The sequence below is a fragment of the Puma concolor genome, chromosome B2 (genome assembly GCF_028749965.1).
Source record: "Puma concolor isolate L17-30 chromosome B2, mPumCon1.1.hap2, whole genome shotgun sequence".
Taxonomy (NCBI): Eukaryota; Metazoa; Chordata; class Mammalia; order Carnivora; family Felidae; genus Puma; species Puma concolor.
Window position 1 is genome coordinate 118707931 of NC_141671.1, and position 15078 is coordinate 118723008.

A 15078-nucleotide genomic window follows, 5' to 3' on the forward strand; every position below is an offset into this window, starting at 1 on the left:
AATATTAATATTCCTAATAATTTCTTCTTATTTATTAGTTTTTGAGTCCTTATAATAGCAAGATTCTTTTGACATCATTGCTATTGGTCTATGAACCATAAAGTTAAACACTGTGAATCTTGCAATAGTGTGATTAAACATTAAGGCATTTCTAATGAGTGTTTGTTTAGAAGTATGGTCATATCTTCTCTTCAGTCTGTCCTATTTAGTATTTGCTTTGTATAATTGGATGAACCAAAATACATAAAGAATACTTGCAAGGTCATTTTTGAGTTTTTATTTCCTACATAAAGGACCATGCAAATATTAGCAGAGTACATATTGCATTCAAAAGGCTCAATAAAATATGGTGTTAGTCAAGTTGTACATTTTAACTCACATAAAACTTGTATTTTATTCTGTCAACCACTGCTTTAGAAGTCAAACAGTAGTTTTGACTTCTTATTAATATCTCTAATCATTGGAATTTAAATTTTATAGCAGTGTAATATTAATGAGAACATGGTATAAATCCATAATTGATATGACAATTAAATCTGCCAATAAAACTGGTGAGCATCTTTTTCCTCCATCAGCAATTCAGCAACTTATCTAAGAACTAAGTGATTCACACAATAGCAAACATGAAAAAGTCAGTGAGTGACTAAGCCACCTAGAAAAATTTGAATCTGTATGTAAAAATAGTGTTCATTAAGCCACCCTGATTGTAGTGATTTTCTCTGTATGTGATATGTTCATTTGAGTCAATAATGTGAAAAAACTCTAGTGGAAACAAAGAAGCAAAGTGTGATTTTATGATCTAGCATTAAACATGTTTAAAAATTCAGGGTATGAATGCTAAAAACCAAAGGGTTTATGTCATCAGTCCGAAACATAGCAACTCTTTGGGGTGATGGTAAAATGCAACATAGGTGAGAACTAATTTCATTCAACGCAGCTGTACTCTCAGAACTATTTAGGATTTCAAAATATAAGTGTAATAGTCAAGAGGTGAAATTACCATGCTGGGTTTGACTTTACATTAATTGGAAAAAAAATCTTATGCCCTCTGAGAATGCTCTCCAACCCCATAGACACTGCTCCATTGCCTTGACTCAAAATCAAGATTCCCTGTAGTTAGTTTGTGCTGATCCTGCCTTCAACAGCTTGTGCAGTTCCTGCCTCACTGCAGCAAGCTAGTGCCACCCATAGGTGCTGGAGCAGTGGCCGTCATGCTGTAATTGGTGAAAACCTATTCTCACTTAGCTATGTGCTTTAAATCCTCTCTTAATTGTCCTTCCTGGTGTTCTCATCAAGCTGAAAGTTGACGGTCGCAAATTCTAAATGTGCACTGTGGAGGATTCCTGTTTCATCCAGGTCTCCTGTATATGCTCACTTGCTTTCGGTCTTCCACAGAGATTCATCTAATCCCTCATACCATTTCAGGGCAGTGTGCAAGGCCAGGATCTACAGCCTTTCAACAGATTTCTGATTGAGGCCATCTCTCTGCGTTTTCATGCTCACTTTTTATTTACTATTTTGTTTTAATATCCTGTACTATTTTTTAGAATATAGGTTATATTAAAACACTTTTAAAATCAGCACATAGTGATTTGCTTATTTTAAAATTGTCTATGATATTTTTAATTGTTACAAAAGCAGTTCATATCTGTTATAGAAAAGTAGAAAATACAGACAAGCAAGGGGTAGAAAATATAAAACTTTTATAATGTTGTTTATCTGTCTATACCTTTTCCTATGCAAGTAGCTTTTCTGGGAATGGGTGATTTTACATAACTGTTTTGTAGCTTAATGGATAATTATATTTATCTTTTTTTTTCAATATATGAAATTTATTGTCACATTGGTTTCCATACAACACCCAGTGCTCATCCCAAAAGGTGCCCTCCTCAATACCCATCACCCACCCTTCCCTCCCTCCCACCCCCCATCAACCCTCAGTTTGTTCTCAGTTTTTAAGAGTCCCTTATGCTTTGGCTCTCTCCCGCTCTAACCTCTTTTTTTTTTTTTTCTTCCCCTCCCCACCATGGGTTTCTGTTAAGTTTCTCAGGATCCACATAAGAGTGAAACCATATGGTATCTGTCTTTCTCTGTATGGCTTATTTCACTTAGCATCACACTCTCCAGTTCCATCCACGTTGCTACAAAGGGCCATATTTCGTTCTTTCTCATTGCCATGTAGTACTCTACTGTGTATATAAACCACAATTTCTTTATCCATTCATCAGTTGATGGACATTTAGGATCTTTCCATAATTTGGCTATTGTTGAGAGTGCTGCTATAAACAGTGGGGTACAAGTGCCCCTATGCATCAGTACTCCTGTATCCCTTGGGTAAATTCCTAGCAGTGCTATTGCTGGGTCATAGGGTAGGTCTATTTTTAATTTTCTGAGGAACCTCCACACTGCTTTCCAGGGTGGCTGCACCAATTTGCATTCCCACCAACAGTGCAAGAGGGTTCCCGTTTCTCCACATCCTCGCCAGCATCTATAGTCTCCTGATTTGTTCATTTTGGCCACTCTGACTGGCGTGAGGTGATACCTGAGTGTGGTTTTGATTTGTATTTCCCTGATGAGGAGCGACGTTGAGCATCTTTTCATATGCCTGTTGGCCATCCGGATGTCTTCTTTAGGGAAGTGTCTATTCATGTTTTCTGCCCATTTCTTCACTGGGTTATTTGCTTTTCGGGTGTGGAGTTTGGTGAGCTCTTTATAGATTTTGGATGCTAGCCCTTTGTCCGATATGTCATTTGCAAATATCTTTTCCCATTCCGTTGGTTGCCTTTTAGTTTTGTTGGTTGTTTCCTTTGCTGTGCAGAAGCTTTTTATCTTCATAAGGTCCCAGTAATTCATTTTTGCTTTTAATTCCCTTGCCTTTAGGGATGTGTCGAGTAAGAGATTGCTACGGCTGAGGTCAGAGAGGTCTTTTCCTGCTTTCTCCTCTAGGGTTTTGATGGTTTCCTGTCTCACATTCAGGTCCTTTATCCATTTTGAGTTTATTTTTGTGAATGGTGTGAGAAAGTGGTCTAGTTTCAACCTTCTGCATGTTGCTGTCCAGTTCTCCCAGCACCATTTGTGAAAGAGACTGTCTTTTTTCCATTGGATGTTCTTTCCTGCTTTGTCAAAGATGAGTTGGCCATACGTTTGTGGGTCTAGTTCTGGGGTTTCTATTCTATTCCCTTGGTCTATGTGTCTGTTTTTGTGCCAATACCATGCTGTCTTGATGATGACAGCTTTGTAGTAGAGGCTAAAGTCTGGGATTGTGATGCCTCTTGCTTTGGTCTTCTTCTTCAAAATTCCTTTGGCTATTCGGGGCCTTTTGTGGTTCCATATGAATTTTAGGATTGCTTGTTCTAGTTTCGAGAAGAATGCTGGTGCAATTTTGATTGGGATTGCATTGAATGTGTAGATAGCTTTGGGTAGTATTGACATTTTGACAATATTTATTCTTCCAATCCATGAGCAGGGAATATCTTCCCATTTCTTTTTATCTTCTTCAGTTACCTTCATAAGCTTTCTATAGTTTTCAGCATACAGATCTTTTACATCTTTGGTTAGATTTATTCCTAGGTATTTTATGCTTCTTGGTGCAATTGTGAATGGGATCAGTTTCTTTACTTGTCTTTCTGTTGCTTCATTGTTAGTGTATAAGAATGCAACTGATTTCTGTACATTGATTTTGTATCCTGCAACTTTGCTGAATTCATGTATCAGTTCTAGCAGACTTTGGGTGGAGTCTATCGGATTTTCCATGTATAGTATCATGTCATCTGCAAAAAGCGAAAGCTTGACTTCATCATTGCCAATTTTGATGCCTTTGATTTCCTTTTGTTGTCTGATTGCTGATGCTAGAACTTCCAGCACTATGTTAAACAACAGCAGTGAGAGTGGACATCCCTGTCGTGTTCCTGATCTCAGGGAAAAAGCTCTCAGTTTTTCCCCATTGAGGATGATGTTAGCTGTGGGCTTTTCATAAATGGCTTTTATGATGTTTAAGTATGTTCCTTCTATCCCGACTTTCTCAAGGGTTTTTATTAAGAAAGGGTGCTGGATTTTGTCAAAGGCCTTTTCTGCATCGATTGACAGGATCATATGGTTCTTATCTTTTCTTTTATTAATGTGATGTATCACATTGATTGATTTGCGAATGTTGAACCAGCCCTGCATCCCAGGAATGAATCCCACTTGATCATGGCGAATAATTCTTTTTATATGCTGTTGAATTCGATTTGCTAGTATCTTATTGAGAATTTTTGCAATGGATAATTATATTTAATTAACATCACCTGCACATTTTTTCAACATTCTCAAAAATTGTATCTTTCACAATGTATATAGGTTTAGATTCCACCATTCCTTCTGAGAATGATTTTACCATAGTAAAAAATTTCTCCCCAATTTTTAACAACAGTCTAAGATACCTGAATATTTCTCCTGATATGTACTTCGTATAAATACATTACAGCTAATCATCAGCATTTACATGTATCCCTGCACATTCCGAACAGTTTTCTTTATTAAAAAGATTTTAAACTTAAAATCATCTAGGTTATGTAATATCTTTGCCCATTATCCCCTTTGGAAATATGCAAGACTTAGCTTCTAAAATAAATTATTGTGTACAAAGCAATGGAATAATTCACAAACCATGCTGATGAATTTTAAATTCCTACTTTCTCTAACAAATAAAAACAAAAAGAAATATCCTACATCTGTCTTTAGAGCCAACTCTTTCAATGAATTCAGAGAGAGAGAGAGAGAGAGAGAGAGAGAAATAAAATTATTTGAGAACCATTTAGAAAAATAATAAAAGTATAACATAGAAGGTAATATAAACAATAACTTTCAAATTTGCCTTTGAAATAATACATCACTGGGATGCAGGTATACCATCCTGATAAGCTTAACTTCAGGTCCCATATTCACATCTTTGTCTCCTAATAGAGCCTCTTCTGACAACAAAACACTGTGATATTTCCATGCTCCATTATGGTAAGAATCACTTTCTTTATAAGGGATTTTTTGTTTGTTCTCCACTACAGTTCCAGTAAGCAAGGCAGTCTCTCCATATTTGAATAAACAGAGCTTATTCAGGTGTTTGAGACAGCTAAAAACTTTCTTTTGGTAAATCAGTTCCTTCATCTATTAATCAGTGACATGATACTTCATCAAGAGTCACTATGAATATTTAACAGATAATAGGAAGAAGAAAACTAACATGTGTCAAAAGCCAATTAAGTGCAAAATCCTTTGTAAAATCTTTGTAGACATTATTGTTTCTTTTTTCCCTGTATCTTTCCTTCTCTAATAATCTCTTAAATTAGCTCATGTTTTCTATGAATACTTATTAATAAAAACATACAGCAACCTACACATATTTTATTGTGTATATTATAATAAACATTTTATATTATATATACGCACACACAGAGAAAGAACTTATTTATAAAAAATACAGTTTCTAAAAAGCAAGAAACACATATCGTGCAACTCTAAGAACCTCATTTATACTTCACATATGCCGTAGACACAGCTCAGAAACTCAGATGCAATGCTTATGAATATGTATGAAGTATAATTAGCTTGGAAAATGCTGCTTCATCACCTGTCCTGATATTGTCGATGTGTTTCGGTGACTTACTAAGCAATGTTGGAGAAGGAACTCTTCAAATTCTAATGAGTTGAAACAATTCCGTTCATCCAGAGCATGTTAGTATTTTTCATTCTGTTATCATATGGAAGGCTTGTCTCTTAAACCTGGGTGGTTGATATACTGTTTATAACTGACAGTTGTATGCCATCAGTCCTCTACTTTAATATTTTGGAGTGCTTCTTGAAACACTGAAACCTATCTTATTCCTCCACATCCCTTGAACCCAAACTCTCATTTCCACTGCTCTTGCCTGAGGTTACAATTCCGTTTTCTCTAGCCTATACTATCATAATAGCCAACCGGTGTCTCTTTTTTCTCCCAAAAACCCTCCCAGTTCACCTTCTGGGGCTAAAGCTCTGACCATACACTCTACTCAGAAACTTTCAATGACTCCACGTTGCTTATTGCTCAGTGTTTTTAGCCTGATATTCAAGCTTTCCAGAAATGGACCCTAACCTAACAGCTTTACTTCTTCATACTGCCCTTCATAAACTCTCCAGGCCTTTGCAAATGAAATACTTTTCCAGCTCTCCACACATCAAAATGTCCTGCCTCCTTGCCTTTCTTTTCCTTACCTGAGCAAGGAGTGGTTGACAGAAAACCCAGGAAGAAATCATTGGCTTCCTGAAAAGCAGGAAAGACAAGATGCTTTGGAGCAAAAGGGAGGTCATATTCATTAATGCAAGAAGATAAGAAATTAGTAGCAGGGAAGTCTATCAACAGATGGACTTCAGTCAGGTTGCAGTCGTGTTGCTGGCTAAAGGTACTAGGGTTCAGTGGAAGATAAATACGTTGATAACCAGACTGATCAGAAAAAAAATCAGTATCTGATATCAGGAATAAAGAGGTAAAGTCATTAAAACTTCTTCAGACAGTAATACACAACTTTATGCCAGAAATCCAACAGTTTGAATGAAATGGACAGATTCCATGAAAATTACAAACCACCAAAATTCATTTACAAATAAATAACTTGAAAGTCCATTAAAGAATAGAATGTGTACTTAAAAACCTTACACACACACATACACACACACACACACACACACACACACACACACACACACAATTCAGCTCCAAATGACTTCACTAGTGAATTCCATGAAGCATTTAAGGAAGAAGTAATAAATTCTTCAGAGAATTGAAGAGAATAAACCATGTCCCACCTCATTCCATGAGGCCAGTATCACTCTAGTACAAATGAGACAAAGACATTACCAAATATATATATATATATCAATATCCCTTATAAATATAGATGTAAAAATTCTTGACAAAATTATTACAATTCAAATCTAAGCATGTGTTAAGATACAAACTAAGGGAATATATATTTGCAAATTATATTATCTGATAAAGGATTTGTATTCAAACTATGCATTGATATCTTTCAAAACTCAGTAACAACAAATAACCCAATAAAAAAATGGGCAAAAGATTTAAACAGATGGAATAAGTATATTAAAAGGTGTTCAACATTATTAGTCACAAGGAAAATGCAAATTAAAACCAAAATGATATACACATCCATAGCATGTCTAAAACTTAAAATGACTGACTACATCAAGTATTATTAGCAAGGATGTAGATAAATTTAACTCTGCTGGTGGGAATTTAAAGTAGCACGAATAGGGGCGCCTGGGTGGCGCAGTCGGTTAAGCGTCCGACTTCAGCCAGGTCACGATCTCGCGGTCCGGGAGTTCGAGCCCCGCGTCGGGCTCTGGGCTGATGGCTCAGAGCCTGGAGACTGTTTCCGATTCTGTGTCTCCCTCTCTCTCTGCCCCTCCCCCGTTCATGCTCTGTCTCTCTCTGTCCCAAAAATAAAAATAAAAACGTTGAAAAAAAATTAAAAAAAAAAAAAATAAAGTAGCACGAATAATTTGGAAAACAGGGTAGTAGTTTCTCAAAAACTGAAACATACCGCCATATCATCTAACTACTCCACTTCTAGGTATTCATTCCAGGAGAAATGAATGCATATGTTCATGTAAAGACGTGTACACAAATGCTCCTAGAAACTCAATTTAGAATGGCCAATGTTGGAGATAGCCCAAATGTCCAACAAGAGGTGAATGAATAGATTAGGGCATATCCATTTAATTTTTAAAAGGATCACATTGATACACAGCATGGACAAATGTTGAAATAATTATGCTGAGTGAAAGAAGCCAAACAAAAAAGAACAAGCTAGATGAGTCCACTTATGTAATATTTTATTAAATGCAAACGAACAGTGATGGAAAGGAGAAGCAGTGTTTGTGTAGAGTTGAGAGGAAGTCAAGGAGGGGTGCAAGGGAGAAATCAAGAGGAAATGGATGGTTTCTCTACCTTGATTGTCCTGATGGTTTCATGGGTGTATATATGTCAAAACTTATCAAACTGTAAATTTTAAATATGTGAAGTTTATCCCTTAATAAAACTGTTGAAATCTGTAAGGGTAGAAAAAAATGAAGACTGGTCACCACTATCCATAGTCCCTCACAGCTCAAACTTTAGCCTCTTTCCATGTTGTCTGATTCTTCCCCTCTTTTCTCTTACCTCATTTCATTAATTTTCTTATGTGCAGCATATCAACTTTCTCTCCTTCCTTTACCCCCATGCCTCACTTTGCATATCCAAGATTAGCTTTAAAATTTTGGTTGTTAAATGCTTGCCAGATTATATTCTTGTAGAAAGACATTCACATCTCAAGGCTGCAGGGAAAGCTGTTTCCTTCTTTCCTTCCTTCCTTTCTATCTTGGTCTATTTTTGTCTAGTGCTATGAGTGACCCATATGATCTGGATGACTCAGGATCATCATTATCAACATTGGTTATTTTACTACAATTACACGGGCAGCTACTGAAACCTACTTTATCCCTATCCAAATTGATTTGGACTTCGGAGCCTTTCATTTTTTTCTCTACTTGATAACTTCTCCTTCCTATTGTCAGACAGATTGTCAGCTGTCACTTCTGCTGTTTTCATGTGCCTATTTAGAGAATCTTCATCCTTCTTTTTTTGTAATTTCCTTTCTCTGATCTGTTTTGATCCAGAAAACCTGTAACCAAGAGAGTAAGAATGGAATGTAAGTTTGGAACAAATATAGGACCTTAGTAAAGAACTAAGACTTAGTTTTTTTGTTTTTTTGTTTTTTTTTTTTTTTTGAGTAAAGTATACTGGATTTGTGCCACTTATGTTGATGCACTTACCTTTTTTATTTTTTTTTTTAATAAATGAAACTATGTGATGTTACTGTATCTAATTCCCAAGAGAAATTATAGGCCTAAGAATTTCTGTGTTCTCAGTTGAAGAGACTGTCCATTTTCCATAGAATAATTTTCTGGGGTTATCAGAAATCTCTTTATGCAAGTGCTAGATATATATGCGCCATTTCCCTTTTTATTTATATAGATGTATCCAATATGTCCTTTTGTAGATACCTGTTCTGTGAACAGATTATTTTTTTTTTATTTTTATTTTTATCAATGTTTCAAGTTTGGGTTTTTAAATTTTTTATATATATATTTTTTTATTTTAGAGAGAGAGAGAGTGCTAGCAGGGGAGAAGGGTAGAGGGAGAGAAAGAGAGAATCTTAAGCAAGCTCCACACTGAGCCCCGATACCGAGCTTGATCCCACAACCCTGAAATCATGACCTGAGACAAAATTAAGAGTCAAATACTCAACCAACTGAGCTACTCCGGTGCCCCTCAAGTTTTTATTTAAATTTTAGTTAACATAATAGTGTAATATTATTTTCAGGAGTAGAATTTAGTGATTCATCACAATGAAGTGCTCTCCTTAATACCCATTGTCCATTTAGCCCATCCCCTGCTAACATCCCTCCATCAACCCTCAATTTGTTCTCTGTAGTTAAGAGTTTCTTATGGTTTGCCGCCCTCTCTTCTGTTTTCCTTTCCCTATGTTCATCTGTTCTGTTTCTTAAATTCCACATATGAATGAAATCATAATGGCATTTCTCTTTCTCTGACTGATTCATTTAGATTAAATTAAAGTTTGTTAGGAGAATACCTGAAAGTAAATTTTACCACAACAGTATCAAGTTCTGTGATCTTTCCTAGTTTAATGCTCAAATAATGTGACTGATTTAAAAACAAACAAACAAAAACACGTTACTGAGGCACTTGCAGGTATCTTTTAAGAGTGTTAGGTCTGGGATAACCTGAATTAGCTTTATAACTTCAACAGTAAGTATATTTAGCATTCTCTAGCTCTTCTGCTTCCTGAAATACTTTTCCAATTTAAACTTTACACATAAGATCCTATTTGATTTATCTCTTGGTATAAATGTATTATGTGATGATATATGTGTATTATGTGATGATTGCTAAGGAACAAACACTATTAAGACAGATAACTAGACACTAGGTTAAACGATCCTTTTCCCATTTCATGCTGCTATCTTTTTGTCATCTCTTTTAAGTCAAGCCTCAACAAATACATCTTTGCTAGGAGATGATTTTAGCTCAGAGATTGTTATTTAGAAGACTTTGTTTTGCTGTAGAACTTGGAGATGTGTTTTTAAAGGGAGTGGTGTTCTTCCTCATTTGAAGGAGATAAGAACTGCCCCCCCCCCCCTTACCACACAACTCAAGTAAAATGTGATTAGGGATTAAGTCAATAGATGTGTTCAGTTATTCATCTGCTCAACTATTGTATAGCATTTAATTCTGACCAATTATATCCTTGCAACACTGCCAACCATCATGCTTTGAGGCACCTCTGCATCTCTTGACTTCCATAGTATCATGCTCTCCTGGTTTCTCTTTTCGCTCTGGTATCCCAGGTACCTTGCCAGCTCCACTTTCTGAACCTGCCCCTCACATGTTAGGATTCCTGAGGGTTCTGTTCTAGCTCTTCTTCTCCTCTCCCAATAGATAGCCTCCTGACTTTAATCACCAATATGTGCTAATTTATAATTCTGTAGCCCAGAAGGCCTCCCTGGAAGTAAATCTGTATACTGCTGCCGGCCAGATATGTCTACTCCATAATTCTGTGGTTGTTGATATGTGACACTCTTTCTCTGTCCACAGGCAACAGGTCCTCAGGGTTCATTAAAGGAAGGTGCCAAAGGTTCTCTTCAGAAAAGCTTTGGGGTTCTTAATGAAGCCAAGAAGTTAGCAAACGATGTCAAAGGTTAGTATGACCTCTCTTTATTATTATTTTCAGATTAATTGTAGTTTGTTTTTTTAATGTTTATTTTGAGAGAGAGAGAGAGAGCGCACGCACACACGTGTGAGTGGGGGGAGGGGACACAAAGAGAGAGAGGGAGAGAGAATCCCAAACAGGCTCTATGCTGTCAGCACAGAGCACAATGCCAGGTTCTACCTCAAAAACCATGAGATCATGACCTGAACCAAAATCAAGAGTCAGCCGCTTAACCCACTGAGCCAACCCAAGAGCCAACCCAAGAAATACTTATATTTCTAATTGGTAGGATATTTTGTCACACTATTGGAAAAGTGAAATTATTTCACCATGATTTTTATGATTATTTTTATTATCTGGATTTAATTCAGCTTTTCAGTATTTTGACATCATATCTCATTTTGCACTGGGCAATATTTCATAATTTTTAACCTAATTTACATAACATCATATTGCCTATATCTAAAGTATAGTAACTTTTTTAAAATTAATTTATCATTTTTTAGAGAGAGAGAAAGGAAGGAAAGAGTGTGTGAGCAAGAGAGGGGCAGAGGGAGAGGGAGGGAAGGAGAGAGAAAGAGAGAGAGAAAATTCCAAGCAGGCTCCACACTCAGCACAGAGCCCCACATGGGACTCGATCTCATGACTATAAGATCATGACCTGAGCTGAGATCAACTGACTGAGCTTAACTGACTGAGCTACCCAGACGCCCCAGAGTAGTGACTTTTAAATTAAAGCATAACAAGTGTTTAAGAGTACTAAATCCCACTTGTTTTGGCTTCAGAAATAATAGTCACAAAGGAATGAATTAGACATCATACAAATGTCCTTATGAAACTTTCAATTTGATAGTGGTCACATTTCCCGAAAATTTTTATGCTTTTTAAGTACATTTTTCTTGTGTTTTATTCCTAATTCAGTCATCAAAGTACATAAAATATCTACTTCGGTACATTATGGGCTTTGCATTAAAAATGTATTACTCAATATAGCTGCTCTCTAGGTAAGCTATTATATTTATTATTTCATTCAAATATCTCCTGTTGTTTTTTTTTTATTTCAGTTGCCTCCCGTTTCTCTCTGCCATCTCATTCCTTACCATTTTCTGGCTTGCATGTATGTCCCCAACCTTACTGAAATACTCACAGTCCTTCCAAAATATACTACCATTCCAAGCCTCCATATTTCAGAGTATCGATCCTTCTCTTTGGAATGCTTCACCACCTTTCGTTCTTTTTCATTTAATTATCTTCCAGCAGAGCTTCAAAATTAAGCTCAAATGTCATCATTTCCAGGCAACTAGACACTCCATCTGAACTACATGCCCCTTCTCACTGCCTACCTTTATTATAGACTTGTCAGCCCACAGCAACCTTGTACTTATATCCCATCTTCTTGAGGACAGACACGCTCTCTTCTTCTTAACTTTGCATTTCTGGTGTATAATATCACCGTGACTAGCTCAAATCAGGAAATAAACATATATTCAAAAAAAAATGTTTAAGAAGAATGGTACTCATCTTTACTAACCTTCGAAACAAAAGAGGTTTTATAAGCATTTACATTTGTCATGCTTTAAACTAATTGTCCATTGTCTCTAATAGAGGCCAGTAGGAAATTACAACTCCTGCCTGCATTATACATGGTACTGTATAATTTGGACTGTGTGTCACAGGTGAAAGAAACCTCTATAAACATAGTTCTGTGTAGTTCTATGTAGGACTTGCTCTTATCCTAACCTGAAGAGTAACAATAGAATCCAAACCTATTTTCCTTTTAGACAAGTTGAATTGACCTCATTACTTTGTGGCCACTCTTTCCCATCCAATACCTTTGCTCAGAGCTAGGATTAAGGTGAAGTGAGTGAGGTTAGGTCATGCAAGTGGGGGGTCAGATCCTTTTTGATTTCAAAGTTTAATATTTTGTGTATCATAGATCTTCTTTGAATTAGTTTTAATTTTTAAAATATTACATCAAAATATTTTTCATTTGATTAAAGTGCCCCTTTAAATTTTACTCCTGAGATGAATGCCTGAGTCACCGCACCTCACTCCCAACCCTGCCCTTCCCTCTGTTTTCCTAAAAATACTGGTGTTATAAAAATGAAGAAATAATTCAATCTTTAGAGTATTTTTTTTCCTAAAAACAAAAAAGAAGTCTAAAGACAGGCATAGTAGAAAGGGCTAGGAGACAGAAATGTTCATTAGTTTAAATGTCTTTTTTTGTACTTCAGGTAGTACATTATTTAAAGTAATGAAAACCCACAAACTACTCCTGTAATAATTTCTCCAAAAATCCAAGCCAAGGCTCTGACGGAGATGGGAATGTTTTCTTGCTACATTATGACATTCCCCTGATTTGTGGCCAATTACACAAGTTATAAAATGGCTGTTAATCAGAGAAATGCCATATATTACCACCAGGAACTGCTGAAATAGGCCCTACAGAGCAAAACTCTTGACAGCAGCTATTAAAATCGAGATTTAGTCATTTCCCTTTCTCTGGTGCCTGGAGTGAGAAGGAATAAAAATGGGGAGGCCAGTATACCCTCTGTATTTCTAATTTGTTACTTGGTTCAATTTGGTACAATCCGGTTAGTCCGTGCTTTAGTCACAAATGACTTAGTGCTTCTCCCTGCCATTTTCATGCTGCCCTTGCCTGGAGGGAGTCTGAACTTGCCAGGAGCAATTTGTTTTGCTTTTAAATTTTTGAATATACATTTGTTAAAAGTAAATTTGCCCTTGTACACAGTTGAAATTGGAAACCAGTCTACACTGATTGAATGTCTCTGGAGGTAAAAACCATTTCCTTGATGGATATGGAACTTGGGACATATTGATGATCGAGAAGAGTTAGAAGATGAATTAATAACAGCAGGTGAATTAACACTACTTTGCAGATTGACAAGAGATTTTGTCAATAAAATAGCCAGTTAAGTTCTCATGGAATGTGTATAAGGCAAGGAATGAAGCCAAGGATGGTATATTACAAGGTTGAGAATACTAATATTTTACAATTATGTACCTTATCTTACATAGAGTAAGTTTTCAATATTATTTACTTCTTAATTTATCCTTAATTTTTGTATTCATACAAATAAGTGACATCAGTCACTTATGAGTGAATAGATAACATTTCTATAAACTGGATGACACTCATATAAAATAAAAAGATCTATTCCCAAACGCAGACATATTGATTCGGTGAATTGCATGACGCATAGTACTGTCCAGCACAAAGAACAGTAACAAAATTATCCCAAACATGAACTTTTATCAAATTAATCAATATTTTTTTTCTATGCTCTTATCCTCCTAACACTTGGGCTTTCCGTCCAGACAAGTGTATCAGAAAAGTTCTCCCTTCATGAATGTAATACAGTTGTAATTACTAACCTGGTAAGATTCTACGATGTTATTTTAGATTAGAAAAAAAAAAGAATAAACAGAAATGCTGTAGTGCTGTTAAACCGAAGTATGATGCAGGAGTTAAATTTTGTCCAAAGCATTCTTTCATTACTAAACATGCACCGCCTTTGAATTCACATACTACCATTTGCCAAAATCAGCCTTTCTAAAGATAGGCATATGAAAGACAAAATCTGTTCCATTGACAAAAAAAAAAAAATAATAATTCTTGGATTAAATCGATGAAATTGAGCCTGGATCCCCTAGTCTCCCATAGTCTGAAGAACAAAACAACCTTTTCCCATAGAAATTGCTGAGTTTTCATACAGAGCTGTAGTTCCTCCTTGGGAGTGTGAATAGAGAAAATCAAGATAATGAAATCAGGTTGGACTTGGTGTAGAAGTTCAAATGTAAAGTGACAAAGTAGTGGCAGATATGGACAAGTAGGAATTGTTGGACCAGACAGTACTTGCCTTACTTGAAGGTATTCTAATTCAATTTCTTCTAGAATACCTTGCTGGCCAAAACAAAATGAGCAGGCTCACAGTCGGGCTTCAGAGCTTGTCCTAGAGGTACCATAAGTGTGTTTTAATGTCTGGTCATTTTGGTTTCTTGTTACACTGGCTGAAGAGAGGATTTGCCTCTATTTTGGTATCTTAAGTCTTTGGATATCCTGCCACCACACAAGGACCCCTTCCCTCCTCTCCTCAGATTTCCTATTATGGCCCTTTCTCTAGTGGGAGGAAGGGCATATTCAGTTGCACCTGAAATTTACTGAGGGCCTTTCAAGCATTGTGCCCATGATGAACAAGACCTCATTTGGCCCTTTCAGTTAAGGGCAAGGTTTCTCAGTAATATGCTTCCCTGT

General features: G+C 36.3%; 1 protein-coding gene across 5 annotated transcripts in view; it reads left to right on the forward strand.

The window, feature by feature from the left end:
• The window catches only part of LAMA2 (laminin subunit alpha 2), a 622089-nt gene that overhangs the window by 508021 nt on the left and 98990 nt on the right, over positions 1-15078 (forward strand). For all 5 annotated transcript variants that reach the window (XM_086707799.1, XM_086707800.1, XM_086707801.1 and 2 more), the window contains one exon: positions 10688-10790. In XM_086707799.1, coding sequence (XP_086563925.1) covers positions 10688-10790 — 103 coding nt within the window. The remainder of the gene's footprint in view (positions 1-10687; positions 10791-15078) is intronic.